This window comes from Sus scrofa, chromosome 15 (genome assembly GCF_054392235.1).
Source record: "Sus scrofa isolate SSC_HxYL_T2T_F1_AM1 chromosome 15, Sscrofa_HxYL_maternal_Yorkshire_Landrace_v2.0, whole genome shotgun sequence".
NCBI lineage: Eukaryota > Metazoa > Chordata > Mammalia > Artiodactyla > Suidae > Sus > Sus scrofa.
Window position 1 is genome coordinate 22757922 of NC_139397.1, and position 27316 is coordinate 22785237.

The 27316-nt window shown below is 36.2% G+C and overlaps 2 protein-coding genes across 9 annotated transcripts in view; one reads left to right on the top strand and one right to left on the bottom strand.

The window, feature by feature from the left end:
* ARHGAP15 (Rho GTPase activating protein 15) overlaps positions 1 to 25695 on the bottom strand; it is a 623564-nt gene extending 597869 nt beyond the window's left edge. For 4 of the 7 annotated variants that reach the window (XM_084998895.1, XM_021076335.2, XM_084998893.1 and 1 more), the window contains exon 1: positions 25646 to 25695. The gene's annotated coding sequence lies outside the window, so the exon portion shown is untranslated. Of the gene's footprint in view, positions 1 to 21138; positions 21382 to 25645 lie in introns of those variants that run through there. The other 3 variants (XM_084998896.1, XM_084998892.1, XM_084998894.1) reach the window with 1 other exon arrangement.
* Positions 21464 to 27316, top strand: part of LOC110257184 (uncharacterized) — a 70465-nt gene continuing 64612 nt past the window's right edge. For both annotated transcript variants that reach the window (XR_002339459.2, XM_084998911.1), the window contains exon 1: positions 21464 to 21587. Coding sequence is in view for 1 of the 2 variants with exons in the window: in XM_084998911.1 (XP_084855037.1) it covers positions 21476 to 21587 (112 nt within the window). In the remaining variant the exon portion in view is untranslated. The remainder of the gene's footprint in view (positions 21588 to 27316) is intronic.

Here is a 27316-nt window from a genome sequence, read left to right on the forward strand (position 1 = left end):
AATAGTTATCTGAGAATAAAATAGCTCTTTCAACAGAACTCGAAATTATAAAAGAAAAAATCTTATCCCCACTATTTCATAGAAATATAATGACAACTACATTAATAAGGATCTTAAAATGCATCAAATATGACCACTAATGTGTATATGAGGGAATCTCACCTATATAACTAGAATAAGATACAGAGAGTTTTAAAAGTAAATGCAATCACATGTAGATGATACAAATAGCTATTTCTCCACCTACCCCAGTACAGGATAACACACTTGGTTTTTTTCTGTGTAGAATTTGTTATTGAGGCCTTCATTTTTTCTTAGCAAAGTGACATTATTTCAAAATAATGAAGCAAATCTATATATCTTTTACATTTATAAAGATGCTACTACTAAAAGCATGTTTTTTTTTTCCAGAGTATATTTCAGTGAATGAAGTAAGTATGAATGAATAAAATGAGAACCTAGGTATGTGATTGTAATGGAGGCCTTAGCTTCATTATAATTAGACAGGTTGCCTAAAAAGAACCCATGACGACTTCTAGTGGCAGCACTATCTCTAATGGCCACCTTTGTGACCTTATACAAGTCCATGGACCTCTGTTTCATCATTGGAGAAAAATGATAGTGAGGGGGCATGGGCAACCAGGAGGATTGCTGGGATCTGTAGGGTGCTTTTCATTTGTTACTGCTGTGCAGAAAGTCTGGGAGCTCAAGAAATATTACTGCAGATTTACAGAGCTCAGTGGTTTTAGGCAGAAAGGAACAATGTAAACGCTTTGGTATGACCTGATGCCCAAGGGATCTGGATGAGGGTTGAGGGGAATCTATGTTTAAACATATAAATCTTTTCTAAAAAATCTAGGTTCTCCTTAGAGTGCATTCAAGGCTTGATCTTCCATATTATTCATTAGATTCAAACTCTAAAGGTGGTGTGTTTGCAATACTGGTGAGGGAAATACTCAGGTTAAAGCCACTGTCTTCTTTTTTTTTTTTTTTTTTTTTTTTTTTTAGGGCCACACCTGTAGCATTTGGAAGTTCCCACGCTAGGGGTCCAATAGGAGCTGCAGCTGCCAGCTACACCACAGCCACAGCAAAACAGGATCTGAGCCACATCTGCGAGCTACACCACAACTCACAGATCTTTAACACAATGAGCAAGGCCATGGATTGAACTTGAGTCCTCATGGATACTAGTCGGTTTTGTTACTGCCACACCACTGCAGGAACTCCAAAAGCCACTATCTTCTGACCAAGAGCATGAAGCCACTGTATTTTCATAGCCCCACCATGTGCCATTTATAGAACATGTTGCTTCCTCAGAGAATGCATAAAATTCAGGGTCAAATCAACACTTGCCTTCTTGCATTGATTACACAATTAACCCATAATTTGCCTAGTGATGTGTTACTGTCAAAAGGTCTCTTTAAAAATTCTCTTATCTGGCTCCCCCCAACTCTTTCTTCTTGGAGACAGGCTACAGAAAAGAATTTCAAAATTTTCCTTCTTCAGATCTTTCTTTTAAGATGAACTTTCCCCCCTCCCAGTGTTAACATTATTTCTCTTTTCTCACTCTCTCCTCTAGCTATCACTTCCTTTCCAATCTAACCCCCATCTTCACATTTTGTTGATAACCCACCACACTCTGTTTTTTCACTTTATTCAGCTTCTTTTGTTATTTTATTCTACAAAGGCATTCACTTGATACTATTCATTGTTGTTCTCGTATTTGCAAATATTTGGTGGTTTCTAATTTTGCAGAGCACCACATTGCTCTGAGAATGGAGGAAATGACAAAACCTTTTCTTAAAGATTCATACCCACAGAAAATAGATTATCTAGTCGATGTTTATTGAGACTGTCCTGAGTGGTGGGCACAAAATTGGAGGGCTAAAGATACCCTTTTTGTGTGTTTTAGGTTTTTGCTTGTTCGTTTCAACCAAGTGCTTTCCAGTGGGTTGGGAAATGTAATAAAGAAATCAATGATTCACTGAGAATAGAGTTGTGCCCAGGAGGAGAGAGAAGCAATGGCAACAAACCCCGGGGGAACTGGGAGGCATGGAGAGAGAAAGTCTGCAAAAGATCACTTGCTACTGTAGCTAAGTCAGGGCAGGATGGGCATCCCAGGTAAAGCGCAGCGCAGAGGTATGCAAATAACTGTGAAATTGTAAGGTCGATATTGAAATAAGTCATGAAGAAAAACTACAGTACAGGGAAAACTGTAGTACCATGGACGTTCAAGAAAAAGATAACTGTTGGATTTCCTGAAAATCCATTTGGCCTCAGTGTGGATGAGTCCAATCATCTTACTAGCCTCTCATAGGGCTGAAGGATTAACTGAGAGCCCCATCCCTCTAACTCAACCTGAGGCTGGTATTCTAGACACTCTGAGGGAGAGAATTTGGGAAGAGGGCTTTCACTAGCATAACACACAGATGTCTTGTATGAATGAATGGAGTGCAAGACAGAGGGAAGCAGGACTCTCTCCCCCGAGGAGGACACCGAACCCCCAGCAGGAACTGAAGAAGGAGGGAGAACACAGGAGGAAGGAAACCTAATGGACTGAAATAACAGTTGCAATGTGGCTGTGAAACTTATAACTGCTGTACTTTTGGGTTTAGAGATGATTTATTCTTATTCATCCTGTTAGACACCTCCCATACTAAATGTATAGGGCTGAATTAGGCCAAATTTTACAAGTTGTATTTGGATCCCTCCCACTTACGGTTCTTTCTCTTTACCCTCCTTCAACTTTCCCATTTCCCCCCACCTACATCCTAATACTCTTTTGTTGTCCCTCTGCAATGCACACTATGATCCTTTTCATATTTTGGCTACCAAAGTCCCCCACTGTAATACCTTGGGTCCCATCTTATCTACAGAGTCAACATTTCTGCAACTCCATCATCTATTTTTCCTTACTTGCATCCATCCACTCAGTGAATCACTTAGATGTACATGGGAAAGAAATGATTAAACTGATGTCATAAATGATTAGTTAGACTTCCCATTAACTCTCAGGGAATCATTTACCTGAATCTCGGACTGGAAACTCCTCTGGCTATGTGGGAAAATATCTTGCAGTAGAAGTGCTTTGATACCCTACTTTGTGTATGATCTTAAATAAGTTTAGAGGCAGGTAGCGTTTGTGACTAGAATATTAGCATTACATTCGAGTAAATGCTGCCTCCTGGAGTTATGTGATGTGATGACCCTGCCATGTGGTCTAATTTCTGAGTCGTTATGAAAGAAGTTTCCAGGGGAACAAACTCCATTATAAAGCCTGCCCAACCTCAAGTCAAAAGAAACCCTCAAACCCCAGGGTCCATCATGACTTGCTCACAGCATTAGGGAGTAAATGTAATTCCAGGAACCTAAGTATCAATTTCAAGATGTACTCAGAAAGGCAATGAAAAGCTCTAATTTGTGAGGCTTCTGTGTTAAACCAAGAATATACACAAGGTTTTGAAATCATATTCTGTTGTTACATCTGTGTTTTCATTTCTCATTGTCCCTCAAATTTCTGGATTTGGTAGAGCAGATTGGAAAATCAATAATATTTGTCTATGCTTATTTCTATACAACCTAGTAACATCAAGGATTTTGTTAACTGTAAGGCATTTTAACCATAAGTTTCATGTGCTCTATGTACTTTTCCAGTATTTTCCTTGTTCTTCCTATAACATATCATCTACTCGTCATTCTTATTGTTAGAAAACTCTGTTAGAGAAAACATTGATGGCTTATGCATTTATATTCTTACAGGAGGCACACAGAGGCACGGTGAATGACTAATGAAAATATTGAAAAATTAGTTCATTTTACATCTGTCTAAAATATCCATTGATTTTACAAAACTCTCAAAATAAACATCCCCGAGTTAGAAACTGAAATGTAAAATCCCTTGAGACTGGCTTCACAATTTCTCTAGACTTCCTGATTTTTATATGTACCAAGAGAAAAGCAAGAATAGCTTGTGATGTTGCACTAGTTCCACTTTCAATACTGGTTTAAAAACAGGAAACAGTGATGAGAATGCACTTCGTAAGAGACACACAAACTTGGGTTCTGCTCGCAGACTTGGCCCAGTGGTATTCTGGGCCTGATTCTCCCACTTACTCTGCAAATACCCACGTAGAAATGAATGTGATATTTCATCTAATCATAAATTTCATAGCAGCTCTGTCATTTGTTGCACTCTGTTAATTACACTAAGGCTCAGCAGCTTGCCCTTTTCAGTTAGAAAGTGTATTTTTGACATCTCTTCCCATCAGAACATTAAAATAAAAGTATATTAGGAGTTATTTGAGCTAGAAGAAACTGAACAGGCACCATGACATTATATCCATGCTGCAATGCTTTTCATGCTGCAATGCTTTTCATGTCTTCTGTTCACCGAAACTCAAGAGTCTTCCCCAAGATGCCACAGCTTGTTCAAGTGGTCCAGAACAAATCTCATATCTTACATCTCCAAACATCCTTACTATAGTCACAGACCCCCACCTCCAAGTGGAAACTATGTGGGAAAATAAGGTAACAAGAATCACCAAGGAAGCCTGACAGAGATAAGAGAAATAAAACTGGGTGAATTGATCATAGTACATCCATAAGTACAGATCATGTATACTAGTTAATCTTTCTATTAATCATTTATAAATTCTCCTGTAATTCCTGAAAAAATAAGAGACTTAATTAAATGTTTGCAGAATATAGAAATAGAAAACAAATGTGGAAACTAGTTAATGCCAGAGTACATAGTCTAGGAAAGCATTACCAATAGGAAACTGTCTTTGACCAAGTGTCCTTCTTATTTTAAAAAGAATATGCATGGGGTTCCTGCTGTGGCCAAGTGGATTAAGAATCTGACTGCAGTGGCTTGGGTCGCTGTGGAGGTGAGGGTTCCGTCTCTGGTCCTACACATTGGGTTAAAGGATCTGATGTTATTGCAGCTTCAACACAGGTCTCAGCTTACTTTGGGTGTGGCCATAAAAATAACAGTAATAAAATAAAAATAAAAAGAATATGTATAACTTACTTTGGCCAATGGTTCTAAGGCCAGTGAATGATGGTTATTTCACAATGTTAGAGGCTGCAAAGAAGCAATGCTTTTCATGTCTTCTGTATATTTGTTAGTCACCCCTGTTAATACCAACACCTTATGGGTTTATTTTATTTTATTTTATTTTATTTTATTTTATTTTATTTTACTTTATTTTTTGCCATTTCTTGGGCTGCTCCCACAGCATATGGAGGTTCCCAGGCTAGGGGTCAAATCAAATTTGTATGTAGAAACATACAAATTTCTAATAATATGAAAAATACCATATTTCCATTTTACATAACCCTTTTTGTTTATTTCTTATTTGTAAAAAATGACCACATTTAAGACCGGGTTGAAATTTAGCAGGTTTCTGTGTTTGGACAGTAGAGAAAGTTTCCCTTGCGTTTCAAATTTCTTCAGGGGCTTGATACTTTTTCTCCACATAGAAAGATTCTTTTGTCTGACATGGGTCACCCCTGCAGATTTTGTGAGGAGAACTGTCTCAGAGGTTAACATTGAGTGTGCCCCAGAATATTCGCATTTCATGGGTGTTAGCCTGGGTTTTCACTGAGTGGCACTGAGCTGTCTGGTCACTAGAACCACCACAAGCTACAGTCCTCTCTGCCTTAACACACAGGAACCCCTCGTGGTGCTATGACCCCATTCCTCTTCCGGAACGTGTAGGAAGGACTGTTTCTCCAGGTTGTCTAAGAGCATGGGGAAACTCCACAGATGAATATTATTTCTCTGAGAAATTCATTTCTGTCCCCTAGAAAGATCTTGTGTTGATCTGTGGTACAGCACGGTCTGTTTGCTCCCCTGTGGAAATGACTTGTGACCATGGTAGCTCCAGTAATGTGTGGCACAACCTCCATGCTACACTTTCCTGACAGGTCAGTAATTAACTTGCATTGGAATTGTTTGTCGTCTCTACCAGAGCAGCCATTTACCAAAATAACATTTTAATTTCAGTTTCCTTCCAGTTCACTTTCTTTTTCTTTTTTTTTTTCCCTGTGGCTTCTACATCTCTATTAAGTCTAATTTCCCCAGACCACTTTCATAAGTGGAAAGAGTACAATAAAACTCAGTTTCAAAAATGTCAAATATAATGAGAAAGGAAGATCACAGTAAAGGAATTTGACCATAGCCACCCCATTGGGTAACATTGTCTTTGACTGGGCAGGTGTTATATACAGGAAATGTGATAATAAGGCTTTGCATTTAGTTAACTTCTATCAAGGATTCTGGGTGACTGCATTTAGTGAAAAAGTCTGGCAGGTCGGCTGCATGGATAAATTGTAATACAGTTATTGTCACTGCACATGTCTATCCTAAATGGTGAAAATGACAAGTAAATATAAAATATGTTTTAAGTAGAATAAGTACTAAACAAAACTGTGTGGTAGGCAACCTTGGTATCCTGTTGCTAGATCTCATGCCCTTGGGCATTTTAGTCTGTTAGTCCCCATCCTACTGGAAGAAAAGCAACTGATTTTATATTTCAAATAATTATTGAGCCTCCATTCTGAGAAATAGACTTTCTAGATCCCATAGTTTTCTGTGAAAATTATTAAGAATTCTGGGGTAGAATTAGACATAAGCATGCTTGCTTACCATGGAGTCTGTTAAGAGTGCAATGGAGGATGGGACTGAGAGCAATTTCCAGGTAAAGGTGACACTGAACTTGATGTTGTATGATAAATAGGATCCAAAAGCCAGAAAAGGGGTGTCAAGAGCAGCACAGGGTGAGGTCACAAGATTTAAGGAAAGGCAAAGTGAATATCCATAACAAATGACAGAGTGGGGTGGCTAGCTGGGAAAGCTAGGGGGAAATGGTTGATTAGGGGTGGATTAGGAGGACCTTATGGCTCTGGAAAACACTGATGACTTTGTTTAAGGCATAATCCCTTTCCAAAAGACCTGTTGACAAAAGAACCAGAAGAATGGATCCCCAGCTCCTGAGACTGCCCAATGAACAGTAGCATTCTTATGGGATGCTTCTTAATTTGCTTTAAATCAGAATAAATATGATAACATCTATTTATAAACACTAATCTTATGATAAGAGCACCCATGATCTGGGGCAAGTTTTTAGGAACCTCACTTTGAACTTACAGGTTATCAGTCAAATGAAGATAAAGGTAAAAACTTCAAAGGAATGACAAAATGAAGCATTTAAAGAAGAGAGGTCCAAGGGTACAATTACATCTTATTAAGGACATAGAAAAATAAAGTTAAGATTAGTGGAACTGCTTTTCAATTTCCCTCTGGTGATCAGGTAAGCAGCAAAAAATAGAAAAGCAAATAGGAACAAAACGCCTGAGCTATTGTAATTATGTTCAGGCAGCATAAGAAATTTTATGAAATGGCAATCTCCTTAGATACACAGGAGAACCATAAGGGGCATAAGCAATGCAATCTCCTCTCTGTTTCCTCTGTCAGTTTTGACCTAATCTAGCAAGAAATGCTGAGCCATTTTCCGCCTCTTGCGTACAAGTATCAATTAAGGGAAAACAGGGTGACTATCTTAGGGCACTGGATGATGAAATGTCACTTAAGGAGAAAACATCAGCTGTAGAACAACTTGTTCAGCAGTCACAGAATTAAAAAAACATTGACAAAACAAGCAGTCTCAGACACTCTCTGGGACAGGACTGATTCTCTGATCTTTGTTGGAGGAGTACCAAGTGCAAAAAGTACATTTCAACCTGTGATGGCTTATTTCCTAGAATTTCATATTCTATAGTATTTATTTCTTAAAGGATCTGACTCAGTTGCAAAGCCCTTTTATCAAGCAGATTAAATCTAATCACACATTGATTGCAGTACACCAGGCTCCCTCTATCTCCATCTTGGCCTGCCTGAGTTAAAATATGGGGAAGCTGCATATTCCATAATTAGTGTTCAACAGTAATTAACGAGAGTCAGTAAGTGACAGTAGTAAAATGTGGCTGACATTTGTTTTATTTAGCAAATTTGTTATTGTATCCGATTAGTCTTTCCCTAATGCTCATGTCTTCAAACTCTGAATTGATTGAATTGAATTTCAGTGCCAAAAGGACATGTCTGAGAATGGGACAGTAATACAGTCCACTGCTGTGACAATAACAGCATCATTAAGATAAAATATTTCAGAATATCCTTTGAAATGTATTTTAAAATTCGTTTCTCTCTTGCTCAATTATATATGCATAAAATACATTTTAAATAGTTTGTGTTTATGTATGTACCAGTGTTTGTCTACAAAAAGTTTAATGAATTGTCACAAACCATACACATTTGTGTTACCACACCCAAACCAAGAAACTCAACAGCATTAGCATTTCAGAAGTCGCCCCTCGCCAAAGCTCCCTTCCAGCAACTATCCACCACACTCCGCCACTGATAGTCATCATTCTGTCTTCTTAGTCTTGCCAATTTTTAACTTTACATAAATGGAAACCTACAATATATACTTTTTCTTTCTGGGATTATTTCACTCAAACCTTCATTTGTGTAGCTAATTGCTATGTGGGGAACTTGTGCAAAACTTTTGTTAATTCCTCTATTAGGATGTTTGTCCTTCTGTAACTGATTTGTAGTTGTTTTTATATTCTGATCTGTAGTTGTTTTTAAGATATATGTTGCAATGATGACCTTTTTTTATTCCACTTGTAGATTGCTTTTTACTCTTAATCCTTTCATTAGCAGTTCTTAGTTTTAATATATCCAATTTATCATTTATCTCCTTTTATGATAAGTGCATTTTTTTGTTCTCTTAAATCCTTGCCTAATCCAAGGCTATAAGACTATATCTTCTTCTAAAAACATTTGTTGTTGAAACATTTGTTTTTAGAACTTGATTCTTCTGGAAATAATTTCTGTATTTGGTATGAGATAAGGACAAATTGCTATATGAATAACCCATTTACATATATATATATTTAAGTATATACATGTGCATCACACACACATATATATACATGTGTATACATACATGTGTGTATGTACATTCCCAAGGACCTGTCATCTCTCGTGATTTATCTAGGTGAGAAAGGACAAGGATATGACTCTCCATCTGAAGGGAACAGATGCTGGATAGCTCTCCTATTCACAAACATTAACAGTAGATGCAGTTGTGTCTAATAATTGCGTAAATACCTGGTCACTGTCTAGGTAAATATTGGCAACTGGGGATCCAATGTGAATAGAAAAATTTACCCAACAGGTGGGAAAAAGCAACCATTCTGAGAGGAGCAACACCCAGAAGTTCAGCTTTGCAGATGGTTATCACTTAGGAGGTTTTTTACTGTCAGAGTTCTGAACACTGGGTATTTGTGCAGAGCTAGATCAATTACCCACAAAGGAGACTGTCGGTAGAAGTAGGGCCTTAATCCTATCAAGAGAATTAGGCAATAAATGACCAGGTTTCCAACAGAGGAAACTGTGGTCAGGGACAAAACAAATGCTAATGAGGAAGGTGTGACTTGCTGAGGCACTGGAACTTGTAAATAAGAGAACCACACACTTGATTTGCATATCACAAGTGCAGACTAAAAGCCATAATCACTTGTTATAATTTATTATTGAACTCACGGAACTCCATTTCACTGGAATTAGTTAAAGATAACCAGCACTAAGCTAAGATTTCTTTTGGGAGTTAGGGTTAGAAATAGCTCAACTTCAGTTGAAAATGAAAAAAACTATCTCTAGTAGTAAGGAAGAAGAAAGCTGTAGAGCAGTGATTCTCAAGGGTCAGTGTGAGGAGCTTCATAAACATGCAGATTTCTTCATACCTTCCCAAGATATGCAGTTGAGGAGTAGGCTGAGAAAATACATGTTTGGCCATCACCCTTGGTGATTCAGCTGCATGATGAACTTTGATGGGAAAGAAATCTACAGAATTATATAAAGTTATTTTTTTATTTCATATCTGCATTGTCCTAAAACTGTCACTAGTTACCACAGTATCTTATTTTTAAAGCCCATTGGTACTAGGTTCATATTTGTTGATAATCTTGGTCAAATTAAGATGCTGGGAGTAAATTTCACTTTAGGATATGCTGGCGGTTGGGAGAAGTAGTAAAGATCATAGTTGAGAATTGTGAGAAGTGAATAGGAAGATGAGTAGGTAGTATATAGATTGATACACAGACACTTAACGTGTGTGACAGTAATACTGTGAATACTCTATTTTGGATTAATTAAAATATGATGTTTAGCTATCTAGAACATACATCCAGTCCTAACTATTGCTACAAAATGAAATATTGTACATAACTGAAAAACCCAAAAGGATCATACCAAAAGCAATCTAAGTCTATGGTAAAACTCCATGAGTTTTTTCTTTTTTTTAATAGGTTTATATCATGAACTAAGTGAGGAAAATACCACCAATGTGAACACTTGGACAACAGTTCCCTTGCTTGTTAAACATCAAAAGATGTTTAGTGTGAGAACAAAACAAATTTCACAAAATATTGTTTTCATTCAAATTAAATCTGAATTTTGGGGGCAGTGAGGCTTTCTATGATGAAGCCAAGAATAGCAAAATAGCAAAAGATATTTAGAAGTTCATTATTTAAAGTAAAAGTTTAAAGTAAAAGTTTTTGATTATTTTTCAATCCTTGTCTTTGTAGATCCTTCAATATGCTCCATATATTGTATATCTTAAATTGCGTTCTTTCTAGGTTGGCTCTTTTAATGCTATTGTCTCTTGAAGAGCTTTAACTGTATTACTTGGAACCTCAATCCAGAATTTTTTAGTGGATATTTCCCATTTAAATAAGCCCTGTTTTGCTTCTCTTTCTCAAAGTAGAGTTCAGAGACCTCTTCTCAGCAGGTAGGAGGTAGAGAAGATGGTTAGATGCATTATCCAACTAGGTTCCAGATAACTGATTGTTCCTGTAATTTGAAAAAGTGTAGCCAAATTTCCATCTTAATTTAGGCTCCCTATAAAGCTAAATATAGGTTTTTGGCTTGGGCACATTGAAGTCAAAAAGGAATCCATAAGTACATAGAATTTTAAAATGTCTATCAGGATTGTAAACCAACTATAATGCAAAAAATAAAAATAATTTAAAAATAGAAAAAAATGTCTATCAGGATTATCTATTTAACTAAAAAATTATAGAACAGTAATTCCATTTCTGTCTCCTGTATTACTTGTATCCACTATCATGATGACTTCTGGAATTTAGAGATAATGATCTATTAATAGATAACAGATGTGATAAGATAGGTTCTACATTCACTCTTGGGTTACATTTCCTCATTCTATGCACTGTGAATTTCACATGTGTATGTGTGTGCATGCATGTATGCACATATGTTTAAATTGTTGTTACCATTATTATCACCACTCAAGATATAAAAAACTCTCTTTTATCTCCCATACAATTAGGCATTGATACAAGTATAGATGTTCTGGTCCATATTCCATATCATCAGGGAACCTAAGGGTTACTATATTTGCAATTATTTAGACGTCAACCTTTTGAAAACATAGTTAAATGGTTAAAAAAATACATTGAGAGGGTTTGGCAGCAGAATAGTTTGTTCTTCCAAATACGGAAAATGAACCTAGTTGTGAAAGTCAGACAAACAAAACAAAGACCTAAATTAAAAAGTTATACATAATGGAGATTTTTCAAAGACTAATTGAATGTGCTAGTCAGTCTCTAAACATTTATTAGGATTTTTTGCATTTGCAGAAGTTATTTGGAGGACTTCATTTCTCTCTAATCATTACATCCTGCTCCTGCTTTCTTAGGAGCAGCTATAAATTCAAGAAGAGGTGGAACACCGGCAGACTGCCAACCAAATTCAACCCACAGACATATGTTGTTGGGCCTGAACAATGTTTTGGAGTGTTTTGAATCAGTTTCCAATTGAAATATGAGGATTTTTACTTGAAAAAAAAATGTGTATATCTGTGTGTCTTCTCTCAAAAAATGGTAAGATGTGAAAAACTTGTCAAGGTATGCGTGATAACTGTCAACTGGAGGTGGGCAGCTTCAGCATCTTGTAAACAGGGTAAGTTCTCCCTGATGCAAACATTCTTTCTTTTCTGCTTTAATTTGCAGAAATAACCTGACTGATCTGGGAATATCTGTGACTATGACTCCAGGTGTCAATAACCTCTAGGTGCATTGCTTCTCTAATGTGTGGGTTGAGCAGAATTTCTGCTACATATCACATTAATATAATTTTCAATATGCTATCATTTTAAAATCCAAGCTGGTAGGACTGAAAATGAGGAACAAAACCAAGAGACTGAATTGTACCTCTGCTTTAGAAAGAGGTTCATTGAAGATTAACATTATTTCATTTATTTATACAGGTTTTTCCACCTGATCTCAAATCACCAAGAGTAGGATATTTGTTCTCTTTACTATGGTTAAACAAGTTCCCATCTGCCCCTCCCTGCTCCTCACCCCTGCTCTGACCGCCTTTACTGTTCCTATAATATGTTGGCAGATATTTTTTCTGTGTTCTCTCTTTGAATTGTGTGTCCCTTCTGACAAACTGACTGTGGGCCCTTTAAAATCAGACACTATCTTTTTTCAGTGTTGTTGCTTTGCATTGTATCGAGAATGTTAGCAGCATTTGGAGCCTGTCTGAAATTCCCTACCTCTAATTCCCTCAGTACTATGAGCATTTCCAACAAGTTCAGGTTTGCCACTATATTAGAATGGTTGTGATTCCAACACCTAAGTGTCACTGGATTCTCATGCTTCTTTCCTACTTCTCCACATTAAAAGCTGCCAAATGGCCAGGGGAAGTCAGAGCAATCACTGCATCTCACCTTGCCCCCATCCCTGACTCAAGTCATACTCTCTACCCATCTGCCATGCTGACTATCTCTGGTTTTCCTTTCAAGCTGATGTCCCACTCTAAAACTGCAACCCATTTTTTAATCCCCTTACTTCTATCCTAAAGCCCCCCGGGCTATAGGATGCAGCTATTTCTCCAGAGACAGCATCACAGCCACCTCCCACTGCCACACTGTGCTGTTATTCCATAGATGTCCTAAAACCAAGTACTTTCAGAATTAGGACTGAGATTGGTGAACTCATTCAACATCCATACATGGATTCCTGAGCAGGTTTCCCCAGGGGAAAAACAAAAGAGAATAAAAACAGAAAAAGACTTTGATAACTGTATCAGCACCTTAGACCCTGGACTTGACAACTTCTTTTTTAATTGTTTTCCTCACAATGATTTTGTGAGGACCACCCTGTGTCATGAATAATCTATGTTAATACTTTACAATCCCAGGCAAAAATTAGATATAATATAAAACTGAATGAAGAAAATTCTACTGTTTTTTCCTCTCTCCTAGTCTCTATGGTTCTTCCTTGCTTTATTTTAATCTTGGGTCCAAGAGTCAGTGGTTGCTTTCCACTTTTTGAATTGCTCAGTGTGATAAATATTAATTCTTCAAAATTAAAGGGTATTTTTAGTTAGCCCACATCTTGAGCTGTTCGAAGGAAAATTTCCATATCAGCCAAAACTTGGTAAACAAAAAAAGAGTGAGCCTTCTTCCCTCTCCCCACTCAGCTATACTATACTCCTCCACACAGCTGCATTGAGGAAATGAAACTAATAGCAAGAAATTGCTTTTGATGAGTTTCATAATCTTATAATACTTAGAACTGAAATAAACCAAAATTATCCTGGAATGATTTTTATATCACAATGAAGGGTAAAAATGGTCATCATTTGATTCAAGACAACCTGATAAAACAATTACTGCTATGACTACTAGTCACACTACATTTAACCTTTCTAAAGCAATACTGTGTGTCACAAACTAGACAAAGGTCTTTATACATATTATTATTTTTTTATCTTGTGAGAAACTCCTTGTTTTATAGAGGAAATTCAGGCAGACAGATTAAGTAACTTGCACAAAATAACATATCCAGCAAGGGTGGAGCTAGGGACCAAAATTTGTTTTTTCTGACTTCCTAGGGAGTGCTCTTAATATCTTTCCTACCTCCATAAGAAAAAAAGTTTGGGACCAGAATTTGAGAGAAATATGTTCTCAGCATGTCCTCAACCAATTCTATTTCTCTAAGCTTCCTTGTTTTCTACTAAATCTTCTGTTTTTCCCACTAACTTGCCAGAATAATTATGCAAAATCACTTTTAGAACTCTAAATAGAGTATATATAAATAATAGACATTCTTCCTTTTTAAAATTAACTTGAACCCAGCCTTCACCCTGAAGGTGTAAAATAAATCTTAAATAGGCAAAATAAAGAGGTAAGAGAAATAGCACCATGAAAGTAAGACCAAGACTCCTTTGCCACAGTTTAGAAAGACTTAATGCATGATCAAATTAGTAACCACGACAATAAGTGAACATGAAGAGAAGTTAAATGGATGTCCCTAACAATAGCAATTGATTGGATGCATGGACAGGACTCCATGGAGATTCCAAGCTTACTTATTTAGGTGATTTGAAAAATAGGGGCATCTTAACTGAAGCTGGAAAGAGAATGAGGATTCTGGAGGGAAGATTATGTGTTTAATTTGGGACATATACACTTTGAACTGCTGATGGGCTATATGGAAGGAGTATCAAGTGACAATTGGAACCAGGAACAATATTGGGATAGAAGCCAAGGCCAAGACAGAATTTAAGAAATATATTGAAGAATTAAGTCTAAATCATAAGCATGGATATGAATAGCAAAATAGGCTTGTGAGGAAAAAAGGCAGTTTAAAGCTGTGCCATCCACCAGAAATAATGTGTCACACAAGTAATTTAAAATTTTCTGGGTAAAATGAAACAAATAATATATCTTGATAATAAATTTTATTTAACCCACTATGTCAAAATTAAATTTTAGCATATAATCCATGTAAAAATAATAATGAGATGTTTTACATCCTTTTTATTTGTACTGTCTTCAAAATCTGGTGTTTTTCTACACTCAACTTAGACTAGCGATATTTCAAGTTAAATGCTAAATAGCTATCTGTGGCTAGTTTACACCATAATGGATAGATTGGACATAAAGAATTCGGGGAACTCAGAGCTGAAAGAAGACATAGGGTTCAAAGACAGAAAAAGAGGAATAGAAAGAGTATAACAAAAACTAAGGCAAAAAAATATTTTCTTCTTCACATATTTTATAACATCTCTATATAAGGCAATATAAAGAGTGAATGAGCAACAGATTTTCCACAAATGGAATAGTTTTAGATATCAAAGTAGGATCATTTTAGGGCCCAATGATCATAAATGAAATCCAGTATTGCTTAACTGCTGACACCTAACAGGTTTAGAAATTATAGTGGGTCATAGAGAAAATAACACAGATTTTGCATTATCAGATCTGCCCACAAATATTTGCCCAGCCTGCCAAAGAACATTATGAATTTTGGCACTTAACCACTTAACCTAAGCACCCTTATCTTTAAAATGGGAACACTCACATGAATTTGGGGATAGCAAATGCTATGAGGTATGAAAAAGCACCTGATACATAATACACATTGAATAAATCATAGTACGACGATTATTAACAATTCTACTCTAATAATTTATATTGATGAATGTCTCATGCTACTGAAAGTCTCTAGAGAATAAGGGGATATTGCTTGTTCTTGGTAAGACGATAGTATCTATCGTAGTGTTGGAGACACCATTGTGGTATATAATACTTTCCTTCCTTCCTTCTACTTCCTTTAGGAGAACCATCAAGGTATATAGACAGAGCCTCAGTCGTGTTATACACAGGTTCGGATTACTTGATCTCCCACTGCTTATGGCAAAACAATACATAAGAAGAATATGGACTTCACTGCTCAGTTTCTAATATGAAATTAACTTAATATTCTAATATGAAATTAACTAAAGCAGAAAGATAAGAAAAAAATTTTTCCTTTGACTCAGCACCCAACATCCTGAGCATTCCACCTTTCACAGCTCTTTTAGAAAGAAATTTAGTTTTGACTCTAAGCTTGGCATTACATCAGCAGAGACCAAACAAAACATTTTCTAAGTGTTTAGGAAATGAATCTGAAGTAAACAAAATTATTGAATTTTAAAACCATGGTTTTAGAAAAATAGCTTAATATTTAAATGCTTTGAGGTAGTTGGGCTTTTCCCTCAGTTTACAGAAGTATGTTTTCAGATGGAGGATTATCTGTTCTGAATTTCATAAAAGTGCCACAATATCAATTGGACGCAGAATTCCAATCCAACCTTTCATCACCAGGTTACTCAAAATGAACCCTTGAAGTGTCACTTGTTTGAAACACATTTCTAGCTGCTCTTACCCTAAATTTACCTTATTTTTATTTTTTTATTTTTTTGTCTTTTGTCTTTTTGTTGTTGTTGTTGTTGTTGTTGTTGCTATCTCTTGGGCCGCTTCCGCGGCATATGGAGGTTCCCAGGCTAGGGGTTGAATCGGAGCTGTAGCCACCGGCCTACGCCAGAGCCACAGCAACGCGGGATCCGAGCCGCGTCTGCAACCTACACCACAGCTCACGGCAACGCCGGATCCTTAACCCACTGAGCAAGGGCAGGAACCGAACCCGCGACCTCATGGTTCCTAGTTGGATTCGTTAACCACTGCGCCACGACGGGAACTCCTACCTTATTTTTAGACCCAGTAGAAGTCACAAATCTCCAGGAAGCTTTCTACCTGACTCTACAGTCCACGGTCACCATTTATACCACTTATTTTTTCACTAGTCAGATATTCATCGAGTGTTTATTATAGCCCATCTTTGTTCTAGGTTCTACATATTCAGTAGTGAAAAAACAGACAAGATTAATACTCTCAAGGACCATTCAGCCCATGGCAATGATAGCCACTAAACAATTTCACATGTATTAATAATTCCTCATATCTAAAATGCTAGTTAAGCAAACAAAGGTAGAGTGATTAGAAAGCCTGGCAAATCATTTAAAAGGACTAAATTAATATAATATAATAGAATGTTATTTGGAATGTTTTTGTTGAAGAGTTGTATGATTTAAGTTTCTGGCTACTCCTTGGAGAATGACTGTTATTTAAAAAAAGGAGAATTGGGAGATGAGTCTGGAGAATTCAGAAGTAACAAGTGATAGAGGTGGTGAGAAGCGATTAAATTTGGGATATTTTGATTTGCATTTGCTCCTTGTTTAATGCCTAATTCATCCCTGCTAGGAGAAAATCAGTTAAATAAAAACCCAAGATACCTAATCAACATTTATAAATATAAAAATGCATGAATAGATTTAAAATATGGGTTTATATAAGTAGGAACAATTTTTTTAAATTGTACATGAAATATAAAAGTATATTCATTAAATTTCATTTTTCTGTATTTTTTTCTTCACCAATATTTTAAATATTTATGAAACTTAGTCTTCTTGCCCTCGGAGTGTACATAATGATAAATTACAGCAAGGAAAAACAATTTTAGTATCAAAAAACCTGACTGGAAGGTTCTATGAGTTAACTTTTCAGCCTTCTTGAGTTCATTCAAAATGTTCAAATCAACCTTGCTCCGTATATTTTGTATTGATTTTTCTCTAACTTGAAACTAGAAAGTGAATTAGTAAGTGTGTTTTATTTATAATTGTGATGTCATCTAAATGTTACATATTGTAGTATGTTCATTTAACAGGGTTTTTTGGGGAAATTCATTATACTAACAATCAGAAAATTATAAACAAGTAAAAAGAGCCATTTGTGTGAAAAAAAAAAAAAAGACATAACTTTTCAAGAGCCATTATTGAGAAAAGCAAACAGGATCATGGGAGGTAAGTAAACAGGATTATTTTGTAAGCTTTGCTTATTGCTGATTAACTGGATGTGGCTTAGGGTAGGGAGTGTGAGAGAAACTGAGGATAACACTTAATTTTTTTGCCCTGAACAGAGAGATGAATTTGAATGGCCATTAAATGAGATAAATGAAAACAGGGAAAAAGCAGTTTGGGTTGGGGGCAGGTGGGGAGTAATTAAGAGTTTAGTTTTGAATATTCTCATTTTGGCATCTTTATGAAACATTCAAGAAGATATGATAGCTAGGCAATTGCATTTATAGTTTTAATGCTGAAAAAAAAAGTTTGGTCTTGAGATCTAATTAAAATATGGCACTAAATAATATCACCTAGCAATAAACTAAGAGGACAAGAACTGAGAACAGAAAGGTTGGAATCTGAAGATTGAGTGCAGGACATTTTAACAGTTAGAGGGCTGGATAGTGAGGTAGAGTTAGCAGAGGAGAGAGAGAAGGAGCATCCAGTTAGTTTTGGAGAAAAACTGGGAGAATGAAAGATCCTAGAAGTCAAATGAAGAAAGAGTTTCAACAGGGAAGAAGGGTTCAGTTGTATTAAATGCAACTCAGAAAATGGGTGATATGAAGACACATAAATAACCATTGGGTCTAGTAAGGTAAAACCATTGGGACTCTGACAATAGTCTGTTCCTATGGCATTGCATTTATACTTACAAATTTATATTTAAATTCTTGTGTTTGTGCACTAAGCTACCTAAGAAGTTTTTACTGGATAAACAGATAGAACACTGATTCTTTGTATCCCCAATAATTCCTAGCACAGCACAATGTACCTGGAGCTCAAAATTATTTATAGAATTGAGTTTAAATTGGCCTGATAACCACCAAAGGAGAAAAACCAGTTTTAAAATTCACAGTTGATATATATTTCTGACTGTGTCCCTTTGCAAACAGTAGAAAATTGACAGAACAATACTGTAGACAAGCTATAATAGAAAAAATAAAAATAATTTATTAAAAAATAAATAAAATTCACCGTTGTATGTTTTTTGATAAGTCCACTTTTTTTTTTTTTGTAAGGACAGCACCCATGGCATATGGAAGTTCCCAGACTAGGGGTTAAATCAGAGCTACAGCTGCCAGCCTGCACCTCAGCCCCAGCAACATGGGATCCCAGCCGCATCTGCGACTTATACCACAGCTCATGGCAATGCTGGATCCCTGACCCACTGACCCACTGAGCAAGGCCAGGCATTGAAGCCGCATTCTCATGGATATTAGTCAGATTCATTTTCACTGCGCCACAAGGAGACCTCCCGATAAGGCCAATTTTTAAAATAAGATAGTTTGCCTATTTGGCATCCTCTAAAAATATCCACCTCTCAACAAATGTGCTTTCCTACCATTTCAAAGAAGAGAGAATACATGAAGCAGGTATTCCTCTCCTTACTTCTTATCTATATCCAGTTCATCTACATACACACCCATTAATGTGTTCTTCTGTCTGTTTCAGGTTAATTTATCTGCTTGACCTAGTGAATACACCATCTGTCTTAGTATCCTCTGAGACCTTGTTGGATTTCTGGGTATAAATTTCTTTTCTTTATTGTTATTCCTTTTCTCCTTTCCTTCATGTCAACTTTCACGTTTCATCCTTTTTAGCTACTGCCTATTTCAAGCTTTTATAAAAGGGGTATTTTCCATATGCTAGTTCCAATTCTTTACCTCTTTTAATGTCTCATTCTAGACTTGAACCTGACTAATGCTTTTGGATCTTAATTATACAGTTAAGAAAGGATACATTCTCTTATTAAGAAAAGCACGTAGATCTTTAAACTTTTAAAAACAAGCTTAACCTCATTCATGATAACAGAAATATCACATAAAACTATATTGAGATACATTTTTCTACAGACTGGCAAAACCTGAAATGTTTGGTCATACAATCTGTTGGAAAAGTTATGGAGCTTCCATCAGCAATATCATTAAGTGATAGTGGAAATTCAAAAAGTTACAACTAACATGGAGGAGATCTTGGGAATAACTATCAAAATCATTTTATCTCTTAGATTAAAAATAAACAATATATCTGGGAATTCATTCCATAGATATATTTTCAAATGTACACAGTTATATTAAAACATTCCCTGTATTAGCAAAAAATTAAAACCACCCATGACTCTTTTAATAAAAGACTGATTAAATTAAGTGTGATATATACACATAATGTAATACTGTATAGCTATAAATAGATTACTTGACAGTTTCTTATTTTTATGATTAAAACATCATCAAAATATTATTACTAAGAGAAAAAAGTGGAGAGATACATATGCTTTACTACCTTTAATATAATAAAGATATACACATATATGTACATATACACATAGATGCCTTTAACGTAAAGCAACTATGAAATATTTTTAAAAGTTATGTAAAGTGGTTACCTATTGGGTTAAAGTGGGAATAAGTAGAGGTATAGAGAAATAGGAACCTAAGAAAGATTTTCATTAAAATGTTTATATATTAAGTTTTATTTGTTCTTAAATCATTTCACTGTATCATTTATTCTCTAACGAAAAACAAACAAACCTTCACAATATGAAGAAAAAAAAAATTTAGAACCACAGCCTGTTTAAGAACATCAAGGCACCTGGGGTGGTGAGCTGGTGACTTGCTTTACAGGAAAAGCTCCCTTCCCAGACTACAACAATTACTGCAAATCACCCTAAAGAATATGTTACTAATAGTGAGGTACATGGAAGAAGCAAATAAATCCTGATGCTAGATAGCCCGACCAGATGCAAGATGCGGAGAACCAACTATGGATTTCCCTTGCTCAACAACCCTATAATTCTTAGCAATGATCTGTACACCAGGTCCACTCTATCGGAACCTCAAACTATCTGCCCCAAACTCCTACTAAGTATAATTATAACCAACAACATTAGACAAGTCACTCTTCCTTGGAAATCCTCTGATACTCCATGTTTTGTGCCTTGACATACTCCCTCCCTATCTCTTGGAACCTTTCTTATCTCCTCAGTCCTAGTCTTCTCTGGAAACTACCAGAGTACATCCTCCCCCGCCTTGCCTGGGTCCCAGCCTTTATTCACAGGGATGCATTCCAAGACCCGCATTGGATGCGCGAAATCACAGGCAGTACGAAATCCTACATATCGTTTTCCCAATACATACGTACCCAGGATAAAGTTTAATTCATAAATGAGGCAAATGAGAGATTAACAACCACCAAAAATAAAATAGAACAATTACAGAAATATATTGTAATAAAAGTTATGCGAATGTAGTCTTTCTCACACACAATTAAGGTATTGTACAAAGTTAATGCCTTTTTCATCTTAGTTAAGCACTTACCACGCACTGCAGCATAACTTTTGCAGTTCCAGGTGCGACGGCAAAACAAACACGGATTTCTTTTCCCTGCTTCACAATTTAGCCAATAGAAGATTCAGGTTTGTCTTTACCTTAGATCTCAGGAACCTCAGCATGAGAATTTTTTTCTTTCACCTTTTCAATTAGAGGAAGCACTTTACGGCTCTCTCGGCATAGCTGAAAGGCCAGGAGCACTCCTCTGGCCCTTTGGGGCCAGTATTAAGTGAAATAAGGGTGACGTGACGTGACGTGACGTGACGAAACGTGACGTGAGTACACGCACGGAGAATCCACGCTGTGAACCTGAGAAGACACCGGCATGGATCCGAGAGCAACGAGGCTGCTGAGTGACTCTGGCGGGGAGAGGGGGCCACAAGATGATTCCCCGCCTAAAAAGGACAGCGGGAATTTCTTCACGCTACCTCAGAAAGGTGAGCAATTTGAAATTTATGAATTATTTCTGGAATTTTCCTTCTAAATTTCAAACCGTAGTTGACTGCGGATAGCTGAAACCTTGGAAAGCAAAACTGTGAAGGGGCAACTACTATACAAATATTTTTTTCCAAAGTTGTCCTGATTTCTCTGACTGGATATAATCAAATGATATAACACCTGCGAAGTTCTGTATTTTACTGCCCCCCACACAACTGGGAGAACAAAAGGTTTAGTGAAATTCTGAATCCTGTTGGAAAGGTTTTTATATCTTTTGGTGGTACTTGACACATTTTGTTGGCATTTTAATTATTAATATAATTATACTAGATTATAAGCTTTTAGAAGACAGGTCTTGCAGGGCAGGGGGTTGTACATGGAGTAGCTGTTGGTAAATATTTTTTTAATTCAGTTTAATTGAAACCCTTGCTTATTTCAGACCTGCCCTTAAACTAACACGGTATTTGGCTGATTTTAGGATTCAGAAAAATTTAAGTACTGCTTTAAAATGTGGCCTCCTGTGGCTGTGCTGTAGTTTTCTCTGGCTTTTAGGTATAAGACAAGACATCACTTTTCATCTGGGGGAAACATTTTAGTTCCTAAGTGTGGAGACTCTGCTTTTCAGCTAAGAGTCCACATGTTACAGGAGCATGAGTGGGCCAGTGACCCAGGCCCCCACATTTATATGTCTCAGAGGCAGTGATGTGCTCAGTATGGTCACCTCATGTGACCCGCTGCAGTCCAATCAGATCTCCATCTGAGGTACCTTTTACTGTGCTAATTGGGGGAAAGGCATTTTTCTATAAATAGGATCAGATGTAAACCTGAAGCTTTCTGATCAGCTTTGTGTGAGCTTCTGCCAGAGATGGCTTGTAACAGAGTGAAGTAAAAAAAAAAAAAAAAGAAAAAGAACTAAGGAATGAGGAAAATGATCTTGATAAATCCTGAGTGAGATGCGGAATCTAGCCCGACTTTACTTTCCTTGGATTTTAGGTTCTACAAATCAGGGTTTATCGCTATTGCCTAGGCTAATTTTAGCTTATTTTCTCTCATTTGCAAACAAAGAAGTTTTGTCTATATATAAGCTCAAATTTAGAATTCATAGAATTACACTTTAAAGATTAGGTATATAACATTTATCCTGTGGTGCAAAAAAGTATTACCCAAAGTGTTACATTCAGGATATTATTTTTAAAATACATATTAAACAGTTGACTATTTTAAATATTGAGTGTATGGGAATAACAAAATAGTGTGAAGGTGTAGTGCAATTGATTTTCATCTACTGTGTATATTTCTTCAGGAATGTTTTAGAGAAAAGGGTACATCTCTGTGACGGACCCTTCATGGAACACATTCTCAGAAATTGTCTGTATAAATGCTACAGATAGCACCAGTAGTTAACAAAATACTCTTTCTCCCTCAAATTATTTCCCTCAACCAATTTGCCATGACATCAGTCTCCTCATTTGAGACAGAGATCCTCAATATTTAGCTATTCCCCTGCTTCCTGTCTGCTGAGAGACGTTATTAAGATTGTACTAGGAGAAGGAGGGGAGGCCTGCATTATAAGTTACAAGAAATGAAGCTCTAGAACTTTCTCCTGTGGGCATTATCAGATGCCCTAACTTTTGGTAAAAGTACATTTTAAGAACAATGGGAGTGGAATGGAAGAAAAGTGGGGTCTATTTCTCTAGGCACCAAGACTGGGGGACCTTAAGTAAGAGACAGAGTAGGCTACTCTAGGATAGAACGTTTAAAAAGAACAAGAGATGGAATATCAAGGGGGCGGAGGCTGGAAATATCTCCTTTCTGAATATTGCTAAATCCTGGCCCCAAGTAGAAAGCACTTTTTTTTTTTTTGCCTTTTTGCCATTTCTTGGGCTGCTTTCACAGCAAACAGAGGTTCCCAGGCTAGGGGTAGAATCGGAGCTACAGCCACCAGCCTACTCCAGAGCCACAGCAACGCGGGATCCGAGCCGCGTCTGTGACCTACACCACAGCTCACAGCAATGCCGAATCCTTAACCCACTGAGCAAGGCCAGGGATCGAACCCACAACCTCATGGTTCCTAGTCGGATTCGTTTCTGCTGTGCCATGACGGGAACTCCCAGAAAGGACATTTTTTAAAATGACTTTCCAAATGAAATCTTCTGTACACTTTTTATTTCACCAAAATTTGTTTTTATTCACTTAAAATATATAAAAGTATAGTCACTTATAATAACTCATTTGTAATTTACCCTCTTAAGATTTTGTCTGCACATTCAAGAGATAATGCTCTAGTAGTTTTCACAAACAATTCTGAGAGTATCTTTGTATACAATTCTGTCATTTCTACTTATTGCTATTTATAAATCCATATTATGTATGTTTAATTCTTAATTTTACACATACTGCATAAAATATTTGCATTTTAACTTAACAGTTTCTGCAAGAAATAATCATTTTACAAATATTTAGACTTTTAAAAATATTAAATCATTTTAAAAACTGTAGTGAACTTTTTCGGTACCAAATGCTTATTTGGATATTCATTCTTGCTAAGTGTAAGTTAGTACATATGTTTATTCATATGATGTTCTTTTATGATAAAATGAAATAAAGTAGTAATATATCAACCAAAACTATCTGAATTATAAAGCTTCTGTAGATACAGAGGTTCAGAACCACAATATTGAAGACAGACTTAAATAATGCTTTCCATTGTGAGGAAATGCAGCAAATTGAAAAGCTAATCAGAATATCAAAGCAAATACATATTACCGGGATTCTCTTATACTCCTAACAATAAAAAGTATATTGAACATCAAGTCTTAATCTCTATTTTCTCATGATCATTTTAATAGTCAACAAGTAGCTAGCTTTAGTATTGACAATTGAAGAGGTCTTAAGATGGAGTGTTCTAGTATAACTAATAATTTCCTACCAAATTGACCACATCAAAAAACATTTATGAGTCTTACAATAGAAGACAATAAAAGAAAAGAAAATTGTTGCCACTTATCAACCCTGTAACCATTTTTTAATAACACAAAAAATAGGTGTTGTGGGGGCTATCATTTCCCCCATCCAACAGCACAATAAAAATAATATTATGGATGAATGGATCATATCTGGAGCTTTTATTAAAATTCCTTCAAAAATCTACAGTCAGATTTATTTTAGGTATTTGTCTCTGAGATTAACAGTACTTTTTTATTTTTCATGCATGTGTTATAGCACACAAAGACATTCTGTGAAAGCAAGAAGTCAGTATAAAAGTTCTTGTCAATTTATGGTTAACAAATTTTTTAAATTTCTAAGGTTATTGTTTTGGAAATCTCATAGAAGGAAACTTATGTGATTACGCAAATAACAGAAGTATATTTCTAATTTGCCTCTTTTCCCAGAAGTAACCTTCAGTGAAGTCAGCTATGACTTCTCTTTTAAACACAGAGTTTTGCTTATGAAATAGAAACTTGCCTTCATTTTACTCTATATCTTAAATAAAATTTAGGAAAAAAAGTAAAATGTCATGGTAGCTTTCTTTTGCATTTAAAAATTTCACTGCTTTTAAATAACTATTTAATAAGCAAAACCATTTGATATACTACACTGTTTCAAGGGCTTCCTCATGCTAATTTTAATACAACACTTTACAGTGAGCATCTTTCATGCTGGATGAAATTCAGATGTTATTTCTTATTATTACAAAATGTCTTTTCCTCTATTTTCTGAATCTTAAAGAGTACATATTTTTATAAGTTAGTTAAAGATGCAAATCCCAAATTTTCTCTAGTAGTTATTATTAAAAGCACTTTAAAACTAAAACTACAGTTTTAATATTTTCATCTAAAATCTCAGTGTAATATCTGTAACGGATTTTAGAATTTAACAGTTGCAAATGTAAAAACAATATTCTTCTTTTACCAAAGGAAACAAACTGATGTTTCAGGCACAGGTGAAAACATCACAATTTTGTAGGAAAAGTTTATAGGTTCACACCAAAGCATAGAATACCCTGCAAACATTTTCAAGTTTAAATCGCAGGCTTTTTATAAAGTTAAACTCTTACCTTTTCTCAGTGCTGACCTGTTATTGAAACTGCCATCAACTTCTGTTAATGACTCTTTCAACAAAAACGGAAAACAGTAAAGCAAGTCACATGTCGTAAGAGTAGGCCTAGGTTGGATGCTGCTTGATTTCAGTACTGGAGAAAAAAAAAAAAGAGGTGGGGGGGTGGAGTGAGCATAAAAACTTTAAAATAAAACCACTTCCTGCATAGATACCGTTAACCACACACATCACATCATTGCTCAATTTGAAGAAATTGCCTTGTATAGTCAACAATACTGTTATTTTTCAGTGTGATTGAAAATTTTCAGATACTGTACGCTTGTAAAGGTTTCATAATTTTGATTTAATAGGGCAAAATATGTGGTTAAAAATTTAGCAGGGGGAGGAGCAGGCTGCTAAGCACTGAAGACACTTCCTCTTTTTCTGCCTTCTAGCAAGGGCTTAAAGCCTAAGTCTTTACTCTCCTCCGTGGGTTGGAGCATGTCCACAGGCCTTAAGGAGGCTCTGCTTATTCATGTGGGAAACCAAGAGGCCACCTCCATTCACAGTGCAGGTGCTTCCATCTAACTCACAGAAGGACCCACAAACAGCTGCTCTATTACTAAGTTCATGAGGTTTTGGACCAGTTTCATTAGAGCTTCAGAGAACACACCCCAGGGCCCTGCTGCCACCTGGGGGAATGGAAGGTGCTCATCTAGCACATGTTGTGACTTTTGCTCTGTGGCACCTCTCACACAGTTGTGTCCACTCTGGCAGTTTCCTGAGTATTTGAAATCTTCTGAACGATTCTTTGTGTGGCCTGACTCAAGAGTAAAAATAAAAAAGAATCCAAGGGGTATAATTTTTGGCATGTGACCAGCTATGTCAAACTTAACTAGCCCAACGTACATGTGGGAGGTGGGGCTCAAAATAACTATAAGGGTGTGCATCTTTATTGAACCATGGGGTTCAACAAATAAGCTATTGGATGTCTAGGCTTGGCTGGTTTTGTGAGATTTGCAGGATGTTCACAAAAGGAAAAGCTTTCTTTCCAAATATATGAGAAAGTTAAATCATAGTCTCTTGTCATATGAACCAATTAGACTAGAAATCTTTGTAATAGTTCTCAGTGGTATGGAATGTCTAGCACACATAAAGACAATCCTTAAAAAGTATATTTTGTATATATGGCCCAAGATATGCATGGCATGTCCCTTCAAATTAATCTGATTTCCCTAGGACTCTCCTTTTTAAAATTATGTTTCAAGTTGACCCTGAAACACAGTCAGTTGTCATTCCAGGATGCACCTTTTTAAGTTTTCAGAGCCCTGAAGATTTGCACTCAGTGTTCCTTTTTAACACAAAGGATAAAAATAGAAATGCCATGATAATGAAAGTGAGGAAATCAGATTTCAGGCTTCAGTTCTGGAATTGCTATTTATTTAACTTAGGCCAAGTCACTTAAGTTCTCTGAAATTCACGTTATTTACCTATATGATAGGACATAAAGATTTTAAAAAATCTGTCTCCCATAATAAAATTGTTGGTTGGTACACTTGGCAGCTTCCTGAATAAAATCTGAAATTGGGCCCATACAAGGAGGGCAAGAAGAGATCAAAGAAAGAGACAGACCACTCCAGATTGGCAGGTGGCAATTTACTAAGCCAGAGAACATACATAGAAGGATTGC